The following is a 15,795-nucleotide window of genomic DNA, read 5'->3' as shown; positions in this document are numbered from 1 at the left end:
TGCCTACGCCAAATCTTGGGATTAGTTGTCAAAGCGGACCCCAGGCTCCATTGAGCCGTGGCAATATGCTGGGACAACGCTATGAAGAAAGAAAGAAATCGAGTAACAGAACTTAGTAACCAACTAGGTATAATAGTTATGATGTAAATGTCCATATCATGTTGGAGTCATATATTAGCCAACTAATTATTCAAGATCAATACACTTAGCTCCCTTAGGTATTCGCCTAAGTACAATCTCGGGCAAAATTGAGTTTTATAAAAGTGAACTAGTTTCTAGGTCATATTTTCTATGAATTGGTCATTTTTGTAGACTCCAATTACAGTTACACTTTTCCTGGTTTTTCGCGGACCAGAATATCGATGATTTTTGTAACTTGATTTAGACGTTGCTATCATTTTCAATCCAAAAACACATAAAATCACAATTCAGAACATGCGGCAGCGTTGTTTTCTATCAAGTACCTCAAGCACCAGGGCGGCTACCGGGAAAATCGAAATTCTTCAATTTCGGGCATTTTTCTCTGTCACTCTAATTACGTCTTAGTGAGAGTAAAAGAGAAAGATCCCCGCAATTTGCGAATTTCGGTTTTCGCGGTAGGCCCCCAGGTCCTGTCAAGTTTCAGCAGTGTTGCCAGGTGAGCGGAAGAGAATTATCGTACTTGAGTGTCAATATTATTGTACCGTTGAAAAAAATATCGTACGCCAATCAAAAAGGCAGCCCCTAAAAATGTCTAGCAAAATAAGCTTAAATTTCCAATTAATAATAAAAAAAATCCAATTTTCGTCTAAATTGCGCAAAAAATCTGTTTATGTTTGTGTATTTTTGGGATAGACTCAAACGGTATACAGGAAATTGAGACATTTTAAACTTTAAACTTACACCAAGGAGCCGAACACCCAAAAGATACAAATTTTAGCCTATTTCTGAGAGAAAGTGTCATATTTTGCTTCAAATTACTAGACTTTTAAGGTGGCATCATCCAAGGGCTGAAATTATAGTACTTTAGTGTACGATAATGCTCTTTGGAACATTACGTCATACCGGGGCCCAAATTATCGTACATGTACGACAATTATCGTACGCCTGGTCACACTGAGTGTCAGTGTCGACAGAGTCAGCTAAAAACGCGTCAAACGTCGCAACGTCGCGCCGATGGCCGGAGTGGCAACGCCGCAATGTATTTGTACACGACATTTGTCACACACACATGAGTAAAATTTATAAAAATATAACGTTGATTATTGCATGATTTCTGTATGAAACAAAGTTTTTCTATTAATTTAGCGCAAATGAATATTCGAAAGTAGATAGATGCGCAACTATTTATGTAATAATATTGTGTAATTAATTAATAAATAGCGATTGTTTTTTGTATGAAAATCGAACCACCTTAAAGTGATTATTAACTTTTTTTCTTTAAACCTAGTTTTTGCAATGTGTTACTTGTCATTTTTTGACATCTATCAATAAAGATATTTTGTAGAAGTGGGACTTCTTAAAATAAAACAAATCAACATATTTTAAAATTTACATTGGTTCTCAAACTTCCTAGTGTTTAATAAGACTGCTTAACCAAAGAGAATTTGAAATAGAGGTGGATTGTCAAAGTAAACTTTGTAGCCACAGTAAATTTACTGTGGCTACAAAGTTTACTTTGATCTTTCGACACACGATTAAAACTTTTAGAACGCCATTTGAATCTGATCCTTATTCTTTCACTGATATGTGTTCAATTTGTTAAATATCAAAAAGTGCCGCCATCTAATAGAGCATAGGCCAAAGGTATAACCTTAAAAGTAAATTTACTGTGGCTATAAAGTCTACTTTGACAATCCACCTCTATTTCAAATTCTTTTTGGCTTAATTAACAACACTAGTCAAATGATTTTAATATCCAAAAACAAAGAAATAAACATACATAATAAAATAAAACTTACTAACAACTTAAACTAAAGATAAAAAATTAGCCATAAGCCAGTATCTTCGCGATGGTGTATGGCAGATACAGATGGCAGCACATGGAAAATGGAAGAGAAGAACGGCCCATGCTCAACAATGAATTACAGAAACGAGATAATCTAAAAAATTATTATAGAAAGTAGTTGCGTCAAACATTTGGGATTAGTTTACCGATCTATGTACATTTTTTTTATACAACGACGGTGGCAAACAAGCATACGGCCCGCCCGATAGTAAGCAGTACATTTAACACATTCACTGCCAGACAAAAAACGGCGCACTACCCCAGAAACCGGTGGTCTATAGCTGCGTACAAAACAACCCGCCCAGCGGGTTGTCCGGCATCTGAACAAAGTTCACGAGCGCCCACCAGGTGGGTTCCCGGCAGTGAATGTGTTAATAGCTGTGGCAATAGGGAGCGTGCATGAACTGTAGGAGGCAGCACAGGAGCCGTCAGATTTTTGGCGCGAGGCTTAAATGTGATGTTTTTTGTTCCGATGTAGCCCACAAGATGGCAGAACCTACTATGCACAAGAAAACACGTGACGTGTACATGTGCATGTTTATGGTTCCGATTCAGGCCACAAGATGGCAGACCCTCCAACGCGCACGGTCCCTATAGGAATGATTATTTAAAGTGAAAGAGATGAACGATATAATTAATTATTACCATGTCAAAAGGCGATGTTAAATTTAACTGTCATTTGATAATTCGGGTGTTAGTTCCCTGACTTTACTTTTACACGCAATCGGTAAGAATCCTCTTCAATCTCCTTTGTAATTAAGACATTTTTGACAGCTATAATATATAAAGAAACTTACAATTTTTTTGGCAATATTAAGACATCTATTTCAGACACGTGTTTACGTATTTACGTTATGTTTGGCGAAATATTATGTAAATGTATATTGTACCAACTTTTTTTGATAAATAAATTAAAAAAAAAAAAATTTAAAGTTACATGACTATGCAATCAATTGAAAACTATCGTTTGCAAAAAAGCCAGCATCTCACCCAACAATTCTCCCGCAGGACATCCTCCTGTCGCTCGCTAAGGCCGTGGCCAACACGACAGCGGCGCTGGTCCTGAAAGCCAAAAACGTCGCCGCCCAATGCCGCGATGACCAACCACTGCAGAACAGCATCATCGCCGCCGCTACGCATTGCGCGCTCGCTACCAGTCAACTGGTCGCCTGCGCTAAGGTAAAATCAATTCAAATTCATCGATTGCCCTTTCGATAACTAATTGATAATACAGTAAAACCTATATTATGTTTGTCAGTAGTGTGTCGTCAACATTGCTAGTATCGGTACTGTCAATGTACTTAATAATATATTGCGCAAATTGGTTGTCAGTACCTAATTTCGACTTTTTGCTAGTTTTATTTTCTTCTCCATTTAAATTTTAGTACCTAAATTATAATATTCATAAGCATGGTCTACAACACTTGGTAAACTTGTATGTTAGCATACCGTTTAGTTAAGTCCGTTTATTTTATGTATGTTTTAGTGAGAGCGTTTAAGGAAGTACGTGTTCATCTCTATATTGTTTGTACCTAACAATGTAACCTAATATCCTGTCACATACTTCTGTTGTTTCTCCAATAAAAAGAAAAAAAATGTAGATTTACTTAGTTCACTCGATATTTGTTACGACCATGATGTTCGTTGTGTTTTGACGATCGGTCTGGTCTAGTGGGTAGTGACCCTGCCTATGAAGCCGACGGTCCAGGGTTCAAATCCTGGTAAGGGCATTTATTTGTGTGATGAGCACGGATATTTGTTCCTGAGTCATGGGTGTGTTCTATATATTTAATTTATTTTATTTTATTCGGAAAACCAACAGCTTAAGTAAACTAAAACTAGGTTAACATAAATATGTATCAGGGAAGCCAATTACAGGTTTACAGGTTAAGTATATATAAATATTTATATATTATATATATCGTCGTCTAAGTACTCTCAACACAAGCCTTATTGAGCTTACTGTGGGACTTAGTCAATTTGTGTAAGAATGTCGTTATTATATATATTTATTTGTCGCGGCAGGTGGTAGCCCCAACCCTGCACAACCCGCAGTGCCGCGAGCAGCTGGCGGCGGCGGCGCGGCTGGTGGCGCGCGCGGTGGAGCGCCTGCTGGCCAGCTGCCGCGCCGCCGAGCGCGCCGCGCCGCTCCACGTGGACCAGCTCACAGCAGCCGCTAGACGCGTTTCCGAGGAGTTGGAGCGACTGCTGCAGCATTGCCATACTGGTGACTACTTTATCTATTTAAATTTTACTGCAAACAATATATACAGCAATGCACAAATGGCGGACTTAATGCCAAATGGCATTCTCTACGAGTCAACCATAGGGCGAAACTAAGATGCTCACAATTGGCGCAGAGAGAAAATACATTGAATCAATTAAAAAAGTTAATTATGCTTATTAAGGACATAGGGATATAAAATATATACTAAGTATAAATATAATATTGATGGATATCATTCGAATTCTTCTTTTAGCGAATGCTTACGTGACATCGACTTTAAAGAAAACTTACTTGGAGTTTGTCTAATATTTAGAGGGAGTGAATTCCAAAGACGACCAGCCTGGACGGCCATAAAACTAGTACGCAGCTATTACATTATAGATACTTTAGCTTCATTGTACGCTCGTTGGCGGTGCTATAATAGCGGTGACTTGATCTAAAACAAATCTAAATTAAGCTAAGTCTCGGAACATGTAACGTCAAAAAATTAGAAATAAGCAGTTATTTTTTTTATATGCTATGATATGTTCGAGCGGTGCGAGCGCTCAGGATATGTTCATTCAAATACATATCGACTCCTCGTCTATAAATTGTTATCGCTCGTACCGCCCCGCTGCCCGCTACCGTCAAGACTACGGCCTTATTAGCAGCTAGCAGCAGTCAACACACAGGGTGTAATTTTTTTTTCACCAAACGATCCTATGTTTGGCTGTATGGCAACAACTGCATAAGATACCTACTTATCTAGTGACGTCATGCCTTAATACTATAGTTTGTTTTTTTTTAGCATTAGAAATAGTGTAGTAAATCTAGCAAGTTGTTGTATGGAGACCCATGCAATAATTTCTCAGTCCATGAAATTTTGCTTGGTTATTGTATAGTATGAGCCGAAACTAACATATAAATATCCAAAAAAAAAAAAACCTAAGTTAGGTATTTATACGTAAAAATATAAATCTGTTTATATGTTTAACCGAGTAATTCCTCTGTCCAAAATTATTTTACCAAATAAGTTATTTGTATCAGTATGTAATACTAGAAAAAAATCAAAATTTTTTGTCAAATATGAGATTTTTTTTTTAATGATAATTCCTTTTTTGACGCTCATTTTCATCGGAAAATTGCTCTGTCATTTTTTTTCTTCTTATATGATCTTAGAATATAATTTGGCGTAGTGGGTAAGAATATCCAAAAAAAATACATACCCAAATGTATGTATTTTACAACTATTAAAAACTGAGAGTGGAAAATTTATCAGCCTGTATTCTTTTAAATATATACTAAATATATACGTATACACTTAAATTCAAAATATCCAAAAGAAATATCATCCAGAACACCGAAATTTTTGAAGCGAAGATAAATCCATCCCGCGGTTACGCAATAATGTACCGTCTTCCTTTAGCAGTTAAGTGCAGATTAGTGTCCTTGTGCTACTAGTACGACCCGACCGCGTGACCCGCAGTCCACACTTAAGAAGGGAGTTGTCGTTGTCACTGATGTGTGAGTCTTTACACTACATTTAGTGATTTTTGCGTTTTCTTTGTACCGAATAATATATACTTACGCAGTTTTATATAACATTGATTAGAATAATAGCACGCTAAAGACGTTAATAACAACCGACGTCAAAAACAACTAGGTTCTAGAATTTTTGCCACGTAATAAAGATTACCTACTTATTGTATGCTTATCGTTAATAAATTGCGATATCTTAAAACTTAACCATCGAGATCTTTAAAACTACTGAACCAGTTTTGATGAAACTTGTACTATAAGCTGAAAGATACTTCATCATCATTATCGTCAGCCTGTTGCAGTCCACTGCTGGACATAGGCCTCCCCCAGATGCGCCACAAAGCACGTTTTCCCGTTTTCTGCATCCAGTCCCTGCCAGCTACCTTCTTTAGACGCCCACATAGACTGACTGAGTTTAAAGGTCCCTTTTTTCAGTTTTTCTTAAATAACTCGTAAACGGTGGCCCATAGTAAAAAATGTTCTTTAACGTAAATAATATATATAAAATTGCCGAATCGAAAGATTCAGTGCACTTTTTCGCTAGGATCAACATTTAAGATAATGAAATGAAATCGAGCACCTATACCTACTGTTCCCATGACAATGCAGTAACAGACTGACTAAATAGGTAAACAAACCTAGTTAGATAGTCTGTTATTGCTACTAATGTTTATGTTAGCTTAATGTTTATCTAGTCTGCCTATCCAAAGCTATTACAATTGTTTGTAAGAAATCGCACTCGCACTATAAATATAGCTATAAATCAAGTAAGCAATAACTTACTTAACAATGTTGGAGGGTAGAATAAGTTTTCTGCCAACAAACTGCTATGCAGTTTGGCAGATAAGTGACCATAGCCGATGTAATTTCTCTTTTATAAATAAATTAAAAAAAAAAATATATATTAAAGCGGGAAAGTTAATTAAAATCAATTTTATGGTCCATTTTACTATATTTTCGTGAATAACCCGTAAATAGCAAAAACCTTATTAAACGTAAATAATTTACACATTTTTTTTACAAAAAAGATTCAGTAAACTTTTTGAGAGTATCAATATTTAAAAAGATATTAAAGGGGGAAAGTCAATTAAAATCAATTCTAAGGTTCCTTTTCTTTCGTTTTTCGTAAATAATTTGTAAAGTATGATCCATAGCAAAAAATCTCTCATACATAAATATTAACCATAATTTTTACTACAAGAAAGATATATGAAACTTTTCGCTAGGATCAACATTTAAAAAGATACTAAAGCGGGAATATTAATACTAATCAATTTTAAAGTCACTTCTTAATTTTTCGTAAATAACTCTTAAACGGCAGCTCATAACAAAACAGGTTCTTATACATAAATAATTAACATAATATTTCCTACAAAAAACATACAGACCACTTTTCTTCAGGATCAATATTTAAAACAATATTAAAGGGGGAAAGTAAATCACAAACAATTTACAAGTCCCTAATTTTTTTGTTTTTCGTAAATAACTCGTAAACAGTGGCCCAATGCAAAAAGTTCTTTATACATTAATAATAGAAATGTAATTTTACACAACAAAAGTTCCGTAATTTTTTTCGCTAGGATCAATATTTAATGAGATATTAAAATTCATTATAATCAGTTTCCAGGTCCTTTTTAGGGTTCCGTACCCAAAGGCTAAAACGGGACCCTATTAATAATACTCCGCTGTCCGTCCGTCCGTCTGTCACCAGGCTGGATCTCATGAACCGTGATATACAGTTGAAATTTTCAAAGATGATGTATTTCTATTGCCGCTATAACAACAAATACTAAAAAGTACGGAACCCTCGGTGGGCGAGTCTGACTCGCACTTGTTGGGTTTTTTTTAGTCAGAGGGGCAAAGTTACTTACAATGAATCCTCAGATCTCTTTTTTAGTTTTTCGTAAATAATTTGTAAAGTATTATGACCTATAGCAAAATATATATATAAACAATTATAATAAAATTTTCTACAAAAGACATGCGGAACATTTTCCCCTAAGATCAATATTTATTAAGGCTTTAAAGCGAGAAACACAAATAATGTGCAGAATTGATTAAAATTAACTTTCGCGGTTTAATATCTCAATAATATTGATCCTAAAGAAAAAGAATAGAAATCTTTTTTCTAGAAAATTTTATGTTAAGTATTTATGTTTGAACGTGTTTTGCTACGGGCTACCGTTTACGAGTTACTTACGAAAACTAAAAAGGGTTTTTAAAATTGATTATTATTAACATTCCCGCTTTAGTATCTTTTTAAATATTCATCCTAGCGAAAAGTGTGCTACATATTTCTTATAGAAAATTTTATGTTACTTATTTATGTATGAGACATTTTTTTGCTATGGGTAATACTTTAGAAATTATTTACGAAAACTAAAGAAAAGGAACCTTAGAATTGGTTTTATTAACTATCCCTCTTTAATATATTTTTAAATATTGATCCTTTCACAAAGGGTATTGAATCTTTTTTGTAGAAAGTTTTATGTAGATCATTTACATTTTACAGCGTTTTTTGCTAATTGCCACCGTTTACGAAAATATAGAAAAATGGACCATAAAATTGATTTTATTTAACTTTCCCGCCTAATCTTTAAATAACAAAGTGGACTGAATTTTTCTTGTTCGAAATTTTATTTAGATGATTTGCGTGAAAGAACATTTTTTGATATGGGCCACCGTTTAAGAGTTATTTAAGATAAACTAAAAAAGGGCTATTTAGAGCTAGCAGCCGCGTCGATGCAATTGTCTCACGTGCGCTCCGAGCGATATCATTGTCGCTGGTTACGTTTAGAATTATAGTTTGGCATGCTATGACAGAAATATTTATATTTATATGTATTTCTGTTGCCGCTATAACAACAAATACTAAAAAGTACGGAACCCTCAGTGGGCGAGTCCGACTCGCACTTGTCCGGTTTTTTAGTCAAAGAGGAGCAAAGTTACTTACAATGAATCCTCAGGTCTCTTTTTTTAGTTTTTCGTAAATAATTTGTAAAGTATGACCTATAGCAAAAAATATAAATGTGTATATAAACAATTATAATATTTTTTTTTACAAAAGACATGCGGAACACTTTTCCCTAAGTTCAATATTTATTAAGCTTTTAAAGCGAGAAACACAAATAATGTGCAGAATTGATTAAAATTAACTTTCGCCGTTTAATATCTCAATAATATTGATCCTAAAGAAAAAGTGTAATAAATCTTTTTTCCAGAAAATTTTATGTTAAGTATTTATGTTTAACATTCTTATTGCACTGGAGCACCGTTTAATAGTTATTTACGAACAACTAAAAAAAGTACCTATGAATTGATTTACCCCCTCTAATATCTTCTTAAATATTGATCCTAGAGAAAAGTGATCGAATTATTTTTTTGTAGGAAATATTATGTGCATTCTTTATGTATAAGAACGTGTTTTTCTACGGGCTACCGTTTACGAGTTACTTATGAAAACTAAAAAGGGTTTTTAAAATTGATTATTATTAACATTCCCGCTTTAGTATCTTTTTAAATATTCATCCTAGCGAAAAGTGTGCTAGATATTTCTTATAGAAAATTTTATGTATAAGACATTTTTTTTTGCTATGGGTCATACTTTACAAATTATTTACGAAAATAAAGAAAATGAACCTTAGAATTGGTTTTATTAACTTTCCCTATTTAATATCTTTTTAAATATTGATCCTTTCACAAAGGGTACTGAATCTTTTTTGTAGAAGTTTTGTGTAGATTATTTACATTTTACAGCGTTTTTTGCTAATTGCCACCGTTTACGAAAATATAGAAAAATGGACCAGAAAATTGATTTTAATTAATTTTCCCGCTTTAATATCTTTCTAAATATTGATCCTAGTAAAAAGTGTACTGAATTTTTCTTGTAGGAAATGTTACATAGATCATTTGCGTGATAGATCATTTTTTGATATGGGCCACCGTTCACGAGTTATTTAAGATAAACTAAAAAAGGGACATTTAAACCCTCCCTCCCCCGTACACAATAGCGCCACCCCCCTCTATCAGTACTTTCAGTATGTTATGTAAGGTCCCTTTATCTACAACTATGCCAAAATTCGCTTATACACGAATTATTTCCCCGTTTTTTCCTTCGTTTGATGGCCTAATACGTACGACTCGAATTGAATAAATTGAATTTAAGAATATAAATATTTAAATTAGACACATCGCATAACCTACCTACTTCATTTGTAGGTACGGTAGAGACTATACTTACGGTAGGTACTACACAGACAGGCAGGCATTAGGCAGGTCAAAAAAGAAACAAGTAGAAATATTTTTAACAACAGTAACCTATGCACCTAGGCGATACGCGAATGAATAGAGAAGTAGCAAGCTGCCACCGCCAGGCAGGCGCGGCGCGCGCGCTTGCGGCGGCCGGTACCGCTCCCGACCCCGCTTGTACACCCCGCTCCCTACACACTGCTCCCGATATGTTAAGTTTTTAATACGCTCGTTATTTTTTTTGATGTTTTTATAGTTGGATGGAAATAAAACTGTGATCTTAATTCAATAAATAAAATGGATAGAGAAATTTTTCACAGCGAGTAAAAAGGCAATTTCTGAAAATAGTATAGTTACATGGATTTTTTTTTAGATTTTCATTTTGTAGCTATAAAACGGCAATAAAATGGCATTCCAGTGAAAAAATTAGACGGAGTAATTTTCCGGTCCAAGACACGTCCAAAAATTATATTTTATTAATATTGGTATTTCTACTGGGATATTTTTTTGGATATTTCATATATTGTTGTAATACGTTACATGAATATGTCTGGTGAAGAAAGTTTGAACGGAGCATTTTTCCGTAAAAAGATATTAACGATTTAATACTTTACGTATTTACTTAAATCCTATTATTATTATTCTTTGGAAATTAAGACAATACTTTTTATTTATTGATACTTTATCATACTGTAAAGTTTTTTCTGGCAGAGGAATTACTGCGGGGTCCACTACCTTTATTTCCTACACTAAAAGAAAGTAGGCGAGCTTGGCGTGTCTTTATTGAAAATGAACAAGTTGCGGCTAATATACACCGTGTTTTCATTTCCGTTAATTTCAAGGGTGCATTCCTGAGCTTAAATTAAGTAACTATCTCAAAGACACCGGTATTATAATTAACTTCATTTCAGAGATAATCAAAATTTTATTTTTATCTATTAAGGCTTTTATTAAATAAATTAAATAATCATTTAATTCAGACATAGCCCATATAAGTGTTAGTAACAGCCTTAAATAATAATGTTAAACTATGACTATTACAATTTCCTATAATCTACCATGCAACACGTATACTTAGGGCTAGGACTATACAATACCGGGTGAGCAATACGTACACTTTGATATAATAAAATGGGTTTCTATTAATATTAAAATTACGTTTTTGACTAGCCTCAGGAAGTAAAAAAAAAATCATTAAAAATAATTCAAACATGTGTTATGAGCGTGTACACTTGCCTTCGGCCTGTTTACATATTGATTAGAGTTTAGTACGAGTTAATACATTTGCTACTAAACGTAAGTACTATCTCGGACGATCGATATTCGAAATGATATTGACATGTTACAGTTTTCAATTTTTTGGTTGAGTTCAATGTAAAGTCCGTGTTACAACAACGATATATGCAACATTTAATTACGTTTTATAAAATAAAAAAATAAGAATAAAAAAAATATGGGGAATTTACTGTGCCCTGTAGTTTCCTTAAACGTACTTACCAATACCCCGAAGTTAACGGAATTTCATGAAAACACGGTATAACAATTATATAGCATATATGATAATTTATATTATTTTGGTTTCACAAATAACAGTTACTATTTTGTTCCATGGCGTTTTTCAATAAAAATACATCAAGATTTTTTATCTTAATTCTAATGCTAGATGTAAAAATAGAAATAGACACCTAATACCGTTTTTGTTGACAGATCGCCGAGCCCAACCCAGCGTGACAGAGCGCTCCGTGGAAACTGTGATGACAGCCAGCGAACGAGTGGTGGAAGCCCATGACCCTGCAGAAATGGTGCGCCAAGCGCGGCTGCTGGGGCAGGCCACGGCTCACCTCATCACCAACATCAAGGTCAGGATCCAGAGCTGTTCGACCCTCGGGTCACGGCTCGGAACCGATACTAAAATATCTGTTAATATCGTTCCGAAGCCGTTATTATTTCGGTCAGTAAATAAATAAATATTATAGGACCTTATTACACAAATTGACTAAGTCCCACAGTAAGCTCAATAAGGCATGTGTTGAGGGTAGTTACACAAGGATATACATAATATATAAATATTTATAAATACTTAAATACGTAGAAAACACCCATGACTCAGGAACAAATATTCATTACCAGGATTTGAACCCGGGACCATCAGCTTCGTAGGCAGGGTCACTACCCACTAGGCCAAACCGGTCGTCTAACACCTTGACCAATTTAGTTGTAACGTATCCTTTATGTTTATTCAGACGGAAGCCGAGAAGCAACCATCGGACGCCCAGCGCAAGCTGCTGGCCGCCGCCAAGCTGCTGGCCGATGCCACGGCGAGGATGGTCGAGGCTGCGCGTCAGTGCGCCACGTCACCGCAGGTCAGTATACTAGCTCCTGCTCAAGACTGTGTAGCATTAGTTTTCCATATACTTTCACTGTAAATTCCACCCCCCTTTTTTACTTATGGTTTTATTTCCGGGATAAAAACTGTCCTTCCCTAAGAGCTGAACGAGGGGGGGGGGGTTTAGGGTCGGCAACGCGCATGTAGCTCCTCTGGAGTTGCAGGCGTACATAGGCTACGGAGACTGCTTACCATCAGGCGGGACGTATGCTTGTTTGCCACCGACGTAGTATTAAAAAAAAAAAAGATAAACTATTTCCATATCAAATATACACCGTGTTTATTTACGTGAATTTCAAAAATGCATTCCTGAGCTTAAATGTAACTTTCTCAAAGGGACCGGTACTCTAACTAACTCCATTTTGGAGATAATCAGTATTTTTTTTTTCTTATAAGGCCCTTACTAGCGTACACACTTGCCTTAGGGCCTGTTTACATATTGATAAGTGCTTAGTACGAGTGTATACATTTGCTACTAAACGTAAGTACTATCTCGGGCGAACGATGTTAGAAATGACATTAATTTGTCACAGTCTTCAATTGTTTAGTTGAATTAAATGTAATTCCCGTGTTACAACAACGCTATATGCAACATTTAAATACTTAAATTTTTTTTTTTATAATTATGCCATTTAGTTTCCTTAAACGTACTTACCCATACCCCGGAGTTCACGGAATTGAATAAATACACGGTTTTATATAATAAATATTACTATTTTAGTTGTTTCCCGCTCTACAAAATATCAAATAATTCAAATATCAAACATTTATTCAGCAAATAGGCCACGGGGGCACTTCTACATGTCCATTTTTACAAACAATAAAAATTACAAAATGCAATTACAAATATGCAATCGATGAAATAATATATACTTTATTAGAGATGTATACTGTCTCTAAATGACAAATTACACAAAAAACTATGATAAAAAAATTAAACCAACAAATACTAAAATTATTTAGAGATGTATAAGTCTCTAAGTCAGAGGTGTAGAGGGTCTCCAAGACTCTTATATACATAATTAAAAGACAAAAACGCGGTGTTACCTTGGCCCGACTCTACTCAAAACGAAGAATATTTATTTGAGATATGAATCCTATTGAACCCATATTATGTTTTTAGGATCGCGAGAAACAGGAGAACCTGCGCAAGGCAGCCGAGGAACTCCGCTACATCACCGTCGACTACGCCCAGGGACAGGATATCGTGAGCTCGCAAATGGCTCGTCTGCAGGTACATATACACACATTGTTAACATACACGGTGCCCGCGAGGAAACGGAAAGATTTTAACAGTATATTACGGATCGTATTTAGAGACAAAAAGGTCATATAAACTTTTCTTTAACTCGCCTAGTATCAGAGTTAATATCAATTTAACAAAAAAAAAAAACCACTATGGGACGTAGTCTAGACGTCCTTATTGACAGATATCAAAGTTCCAAGGAACACTTTGAATAGACAAGTTATTACCTAGAAAAACTTCCAATTCATATTCATCCATAAGTTTTCCAAGAACATGTTTGTACTTATGTATAAAAACATACAAAAAATAAAACGCATTTTTTTTGTGGAATTGACTTTTTGTAATTATATATAAGATTTGTTCCTTCTTATGACCTCAGTAATAGGCTTTTCCTCGCGGGCACCTTGTATAAGTAAACCTTATTGCAAAGGTATAAGGTTCATCTATGATCAATTTTGGTCTCAGTGCTATTGTCTACAATGTTTACTGATACGTACGGTCACGTCTAAAAAATCGGTAAGGACAAAGTGCCAAAAATATGTACTACCTTAATATACGGGCAATAAGGTCGTGTATACATATTTTTGCCACTTATTTCGTATCGATATTTTTAGACGTGGCTGTACTTAGTACTTATTGCACCACCGATGATCATTAAGCCTTACTGCTAGTACTTTAGTGTTTCTGCACTATCAAGTTCCAGTAGTTTTCTTATTTGTGGAGGAGGTAAAAAGTTAAAATGTATAGTCAACCAATCGCATGCTACCAGAGGTTTTGAGCTATTATTAAGCTAAAATCACTAATCCCTCCGTTCACTAAAGACAGCAGATTTTTAAAAATTGCATAATAATATTTCAAAGACACGACTTTCTGTTATAAAAAAGATATAAGAAGAATATAAAAAGATATAAAGACAGTCTTACATAATAAGTTTGTTTTAGGAAACCGCTCGGCACGCTGCTTCGAGCGCCACACAACTGATTACCTCCGCTCATAACGCGGCGCAGCACAACACCAACAAATACTCGCAGGTAAGTACGACTCTATACTCGTGTTGTACGTGAGTGTACGATACCCCTCGCAAATAGACTTTTAAAAGTAAAAATCCAAGTGTTGCGTTGTCGTCGACTGAAGCAGAATATAATGTCGATCATAGGCCTAAGAGAGTTGTAATTTATATTTGTTTGTATTCCTAGGAATCTCTCATGCAAGAGTGTGAAGTGCTATCCGAGCACATCCCTCGCGTGGTGGACGCGGTGCAGGTTGCAGAACGCCGTCCAGACCATGCTGCTGCAAGATTGGACCTTATTGCCAGTGCTGATGCCTTCTTACAGGTAAACAATGCTTTTAGACGTATTAGGGATATGTTCAGTCTTTATTGAGTTATGGCGTTGTGCTTTGGGGAAACAGAAAAGATTTATATTGCCAGTGCTGACGCCTACTTAAAGGTAAGAGTATTATGAATATGTTCACAAGACTGTAATGATTAGCTAAGTTGCTGTTATTAACAATGGGGTTAGTGTAGTGGAATCACTCATGCAAGAGTGCGAAGTGTTATCCCAGCACATTCCTCGCATAGTCGATGCCGTGCAGGTTGCAGAACGCCGTCCAGACCATGCTGCTGCAAGATTGGACTTTATTGCCAGTGATGATGCCTTCTTACAGGTAAACAATGCTTTTAGATGTATTATCGGTATGTTCAGTCTTTACTGAGTTATGGCGTTGTGCTTTGGGGAAACAGAAAATATGTATTTGACGCGGGATTGAACCTTATTGCCAGTGCTGACGCCGTCTTAAGCGTAATATGAATATGTTCAGTCTTTGTTGAGTTATGGCGGCGTGCCTTGGAGACGTTTAAGATGGTAATGGTCAGCTAAGTTGCTCTTATTATTTATTTATTTGGGAAACATACAACACATAATAATACAATTAGGTAAGAGATATAGTTAGAACATAAGCCAAAACAGTTTCCACTTATAGCTAATACAAAATTCCTTTGCTCCGAAAAAGTACAATTATTTATTATTAGCAATGTCTTATTTTGTTGTTAGCAATTGCTTATTATTAGCAATGGATTTAGTGTAGTCGAATCTCTCATGCAAGAGTGCGAAGTGCTATCCCAGCACATCCCTTAAGTGGTCGACGCGATGCAGGTTGCAGAACGCCATCCAGATCATGCTGCT

The 15,795-nt window shown here is 35.4% G+C and overlaps 1 protein-coding gene across 1 annotated transcript in view; it reads left to right on the top strand.

The window, feature by feature from the left end:
- LOC133532287 (talin-1) overlaps positions 1-15,795 on the top strand; it is a 165,395-nt gene that overhangs the window by 83,539 nt on the left and 66,061 nt on the right. The window contains exons 21-27 of the mRNA XM_061870891.1: positions 2,996-3,166; positions 4,013-4,214; positions 11,688-11,839; positions 12,224-12,343; positions 13,490-13,600; positions 14,554-14,643; positions 14,809-14,946. Of these exons, the coding sequence (XP_061726875.1) occupies positions 2,996-3,166; positions 4,013-4,214; positions 11,688-11,839; positions 12,224-12,343; positions 13,490-13,600; positions 14,554-14,643; positions 14,809-14,946 (984 nt within the window). The remainder of the gene's footprint in view (positions 1-2,995; positions 3,167-4,012; positions 4,215-11,687; positions 11,840-12,223; positions 12,344-13,489; positions 13,601-14,553; positions 14,644-14,808; positions 14,947-15,795) is intronic.

Source organism: Cydia pomonella, chromosome 26 (assembly GCF_033807575.1).
Source record: "Cydia pomonella isolate Wapato2018A chromosome 26, ilCydPomo1, whole genome shotgun sequence".
NCBI classification, from domain to species: domain Eukaryota; kingdom Metazoa; phylum Arthropoda; class Insecta; order Lepidoptera; family Tortricidae; genus Cydia; species Cydia pomonella.
Note: the sequence above shows the minus strand (reverse complement) of the source record. Positions and strands in the feature narration are given on the sequence as shown.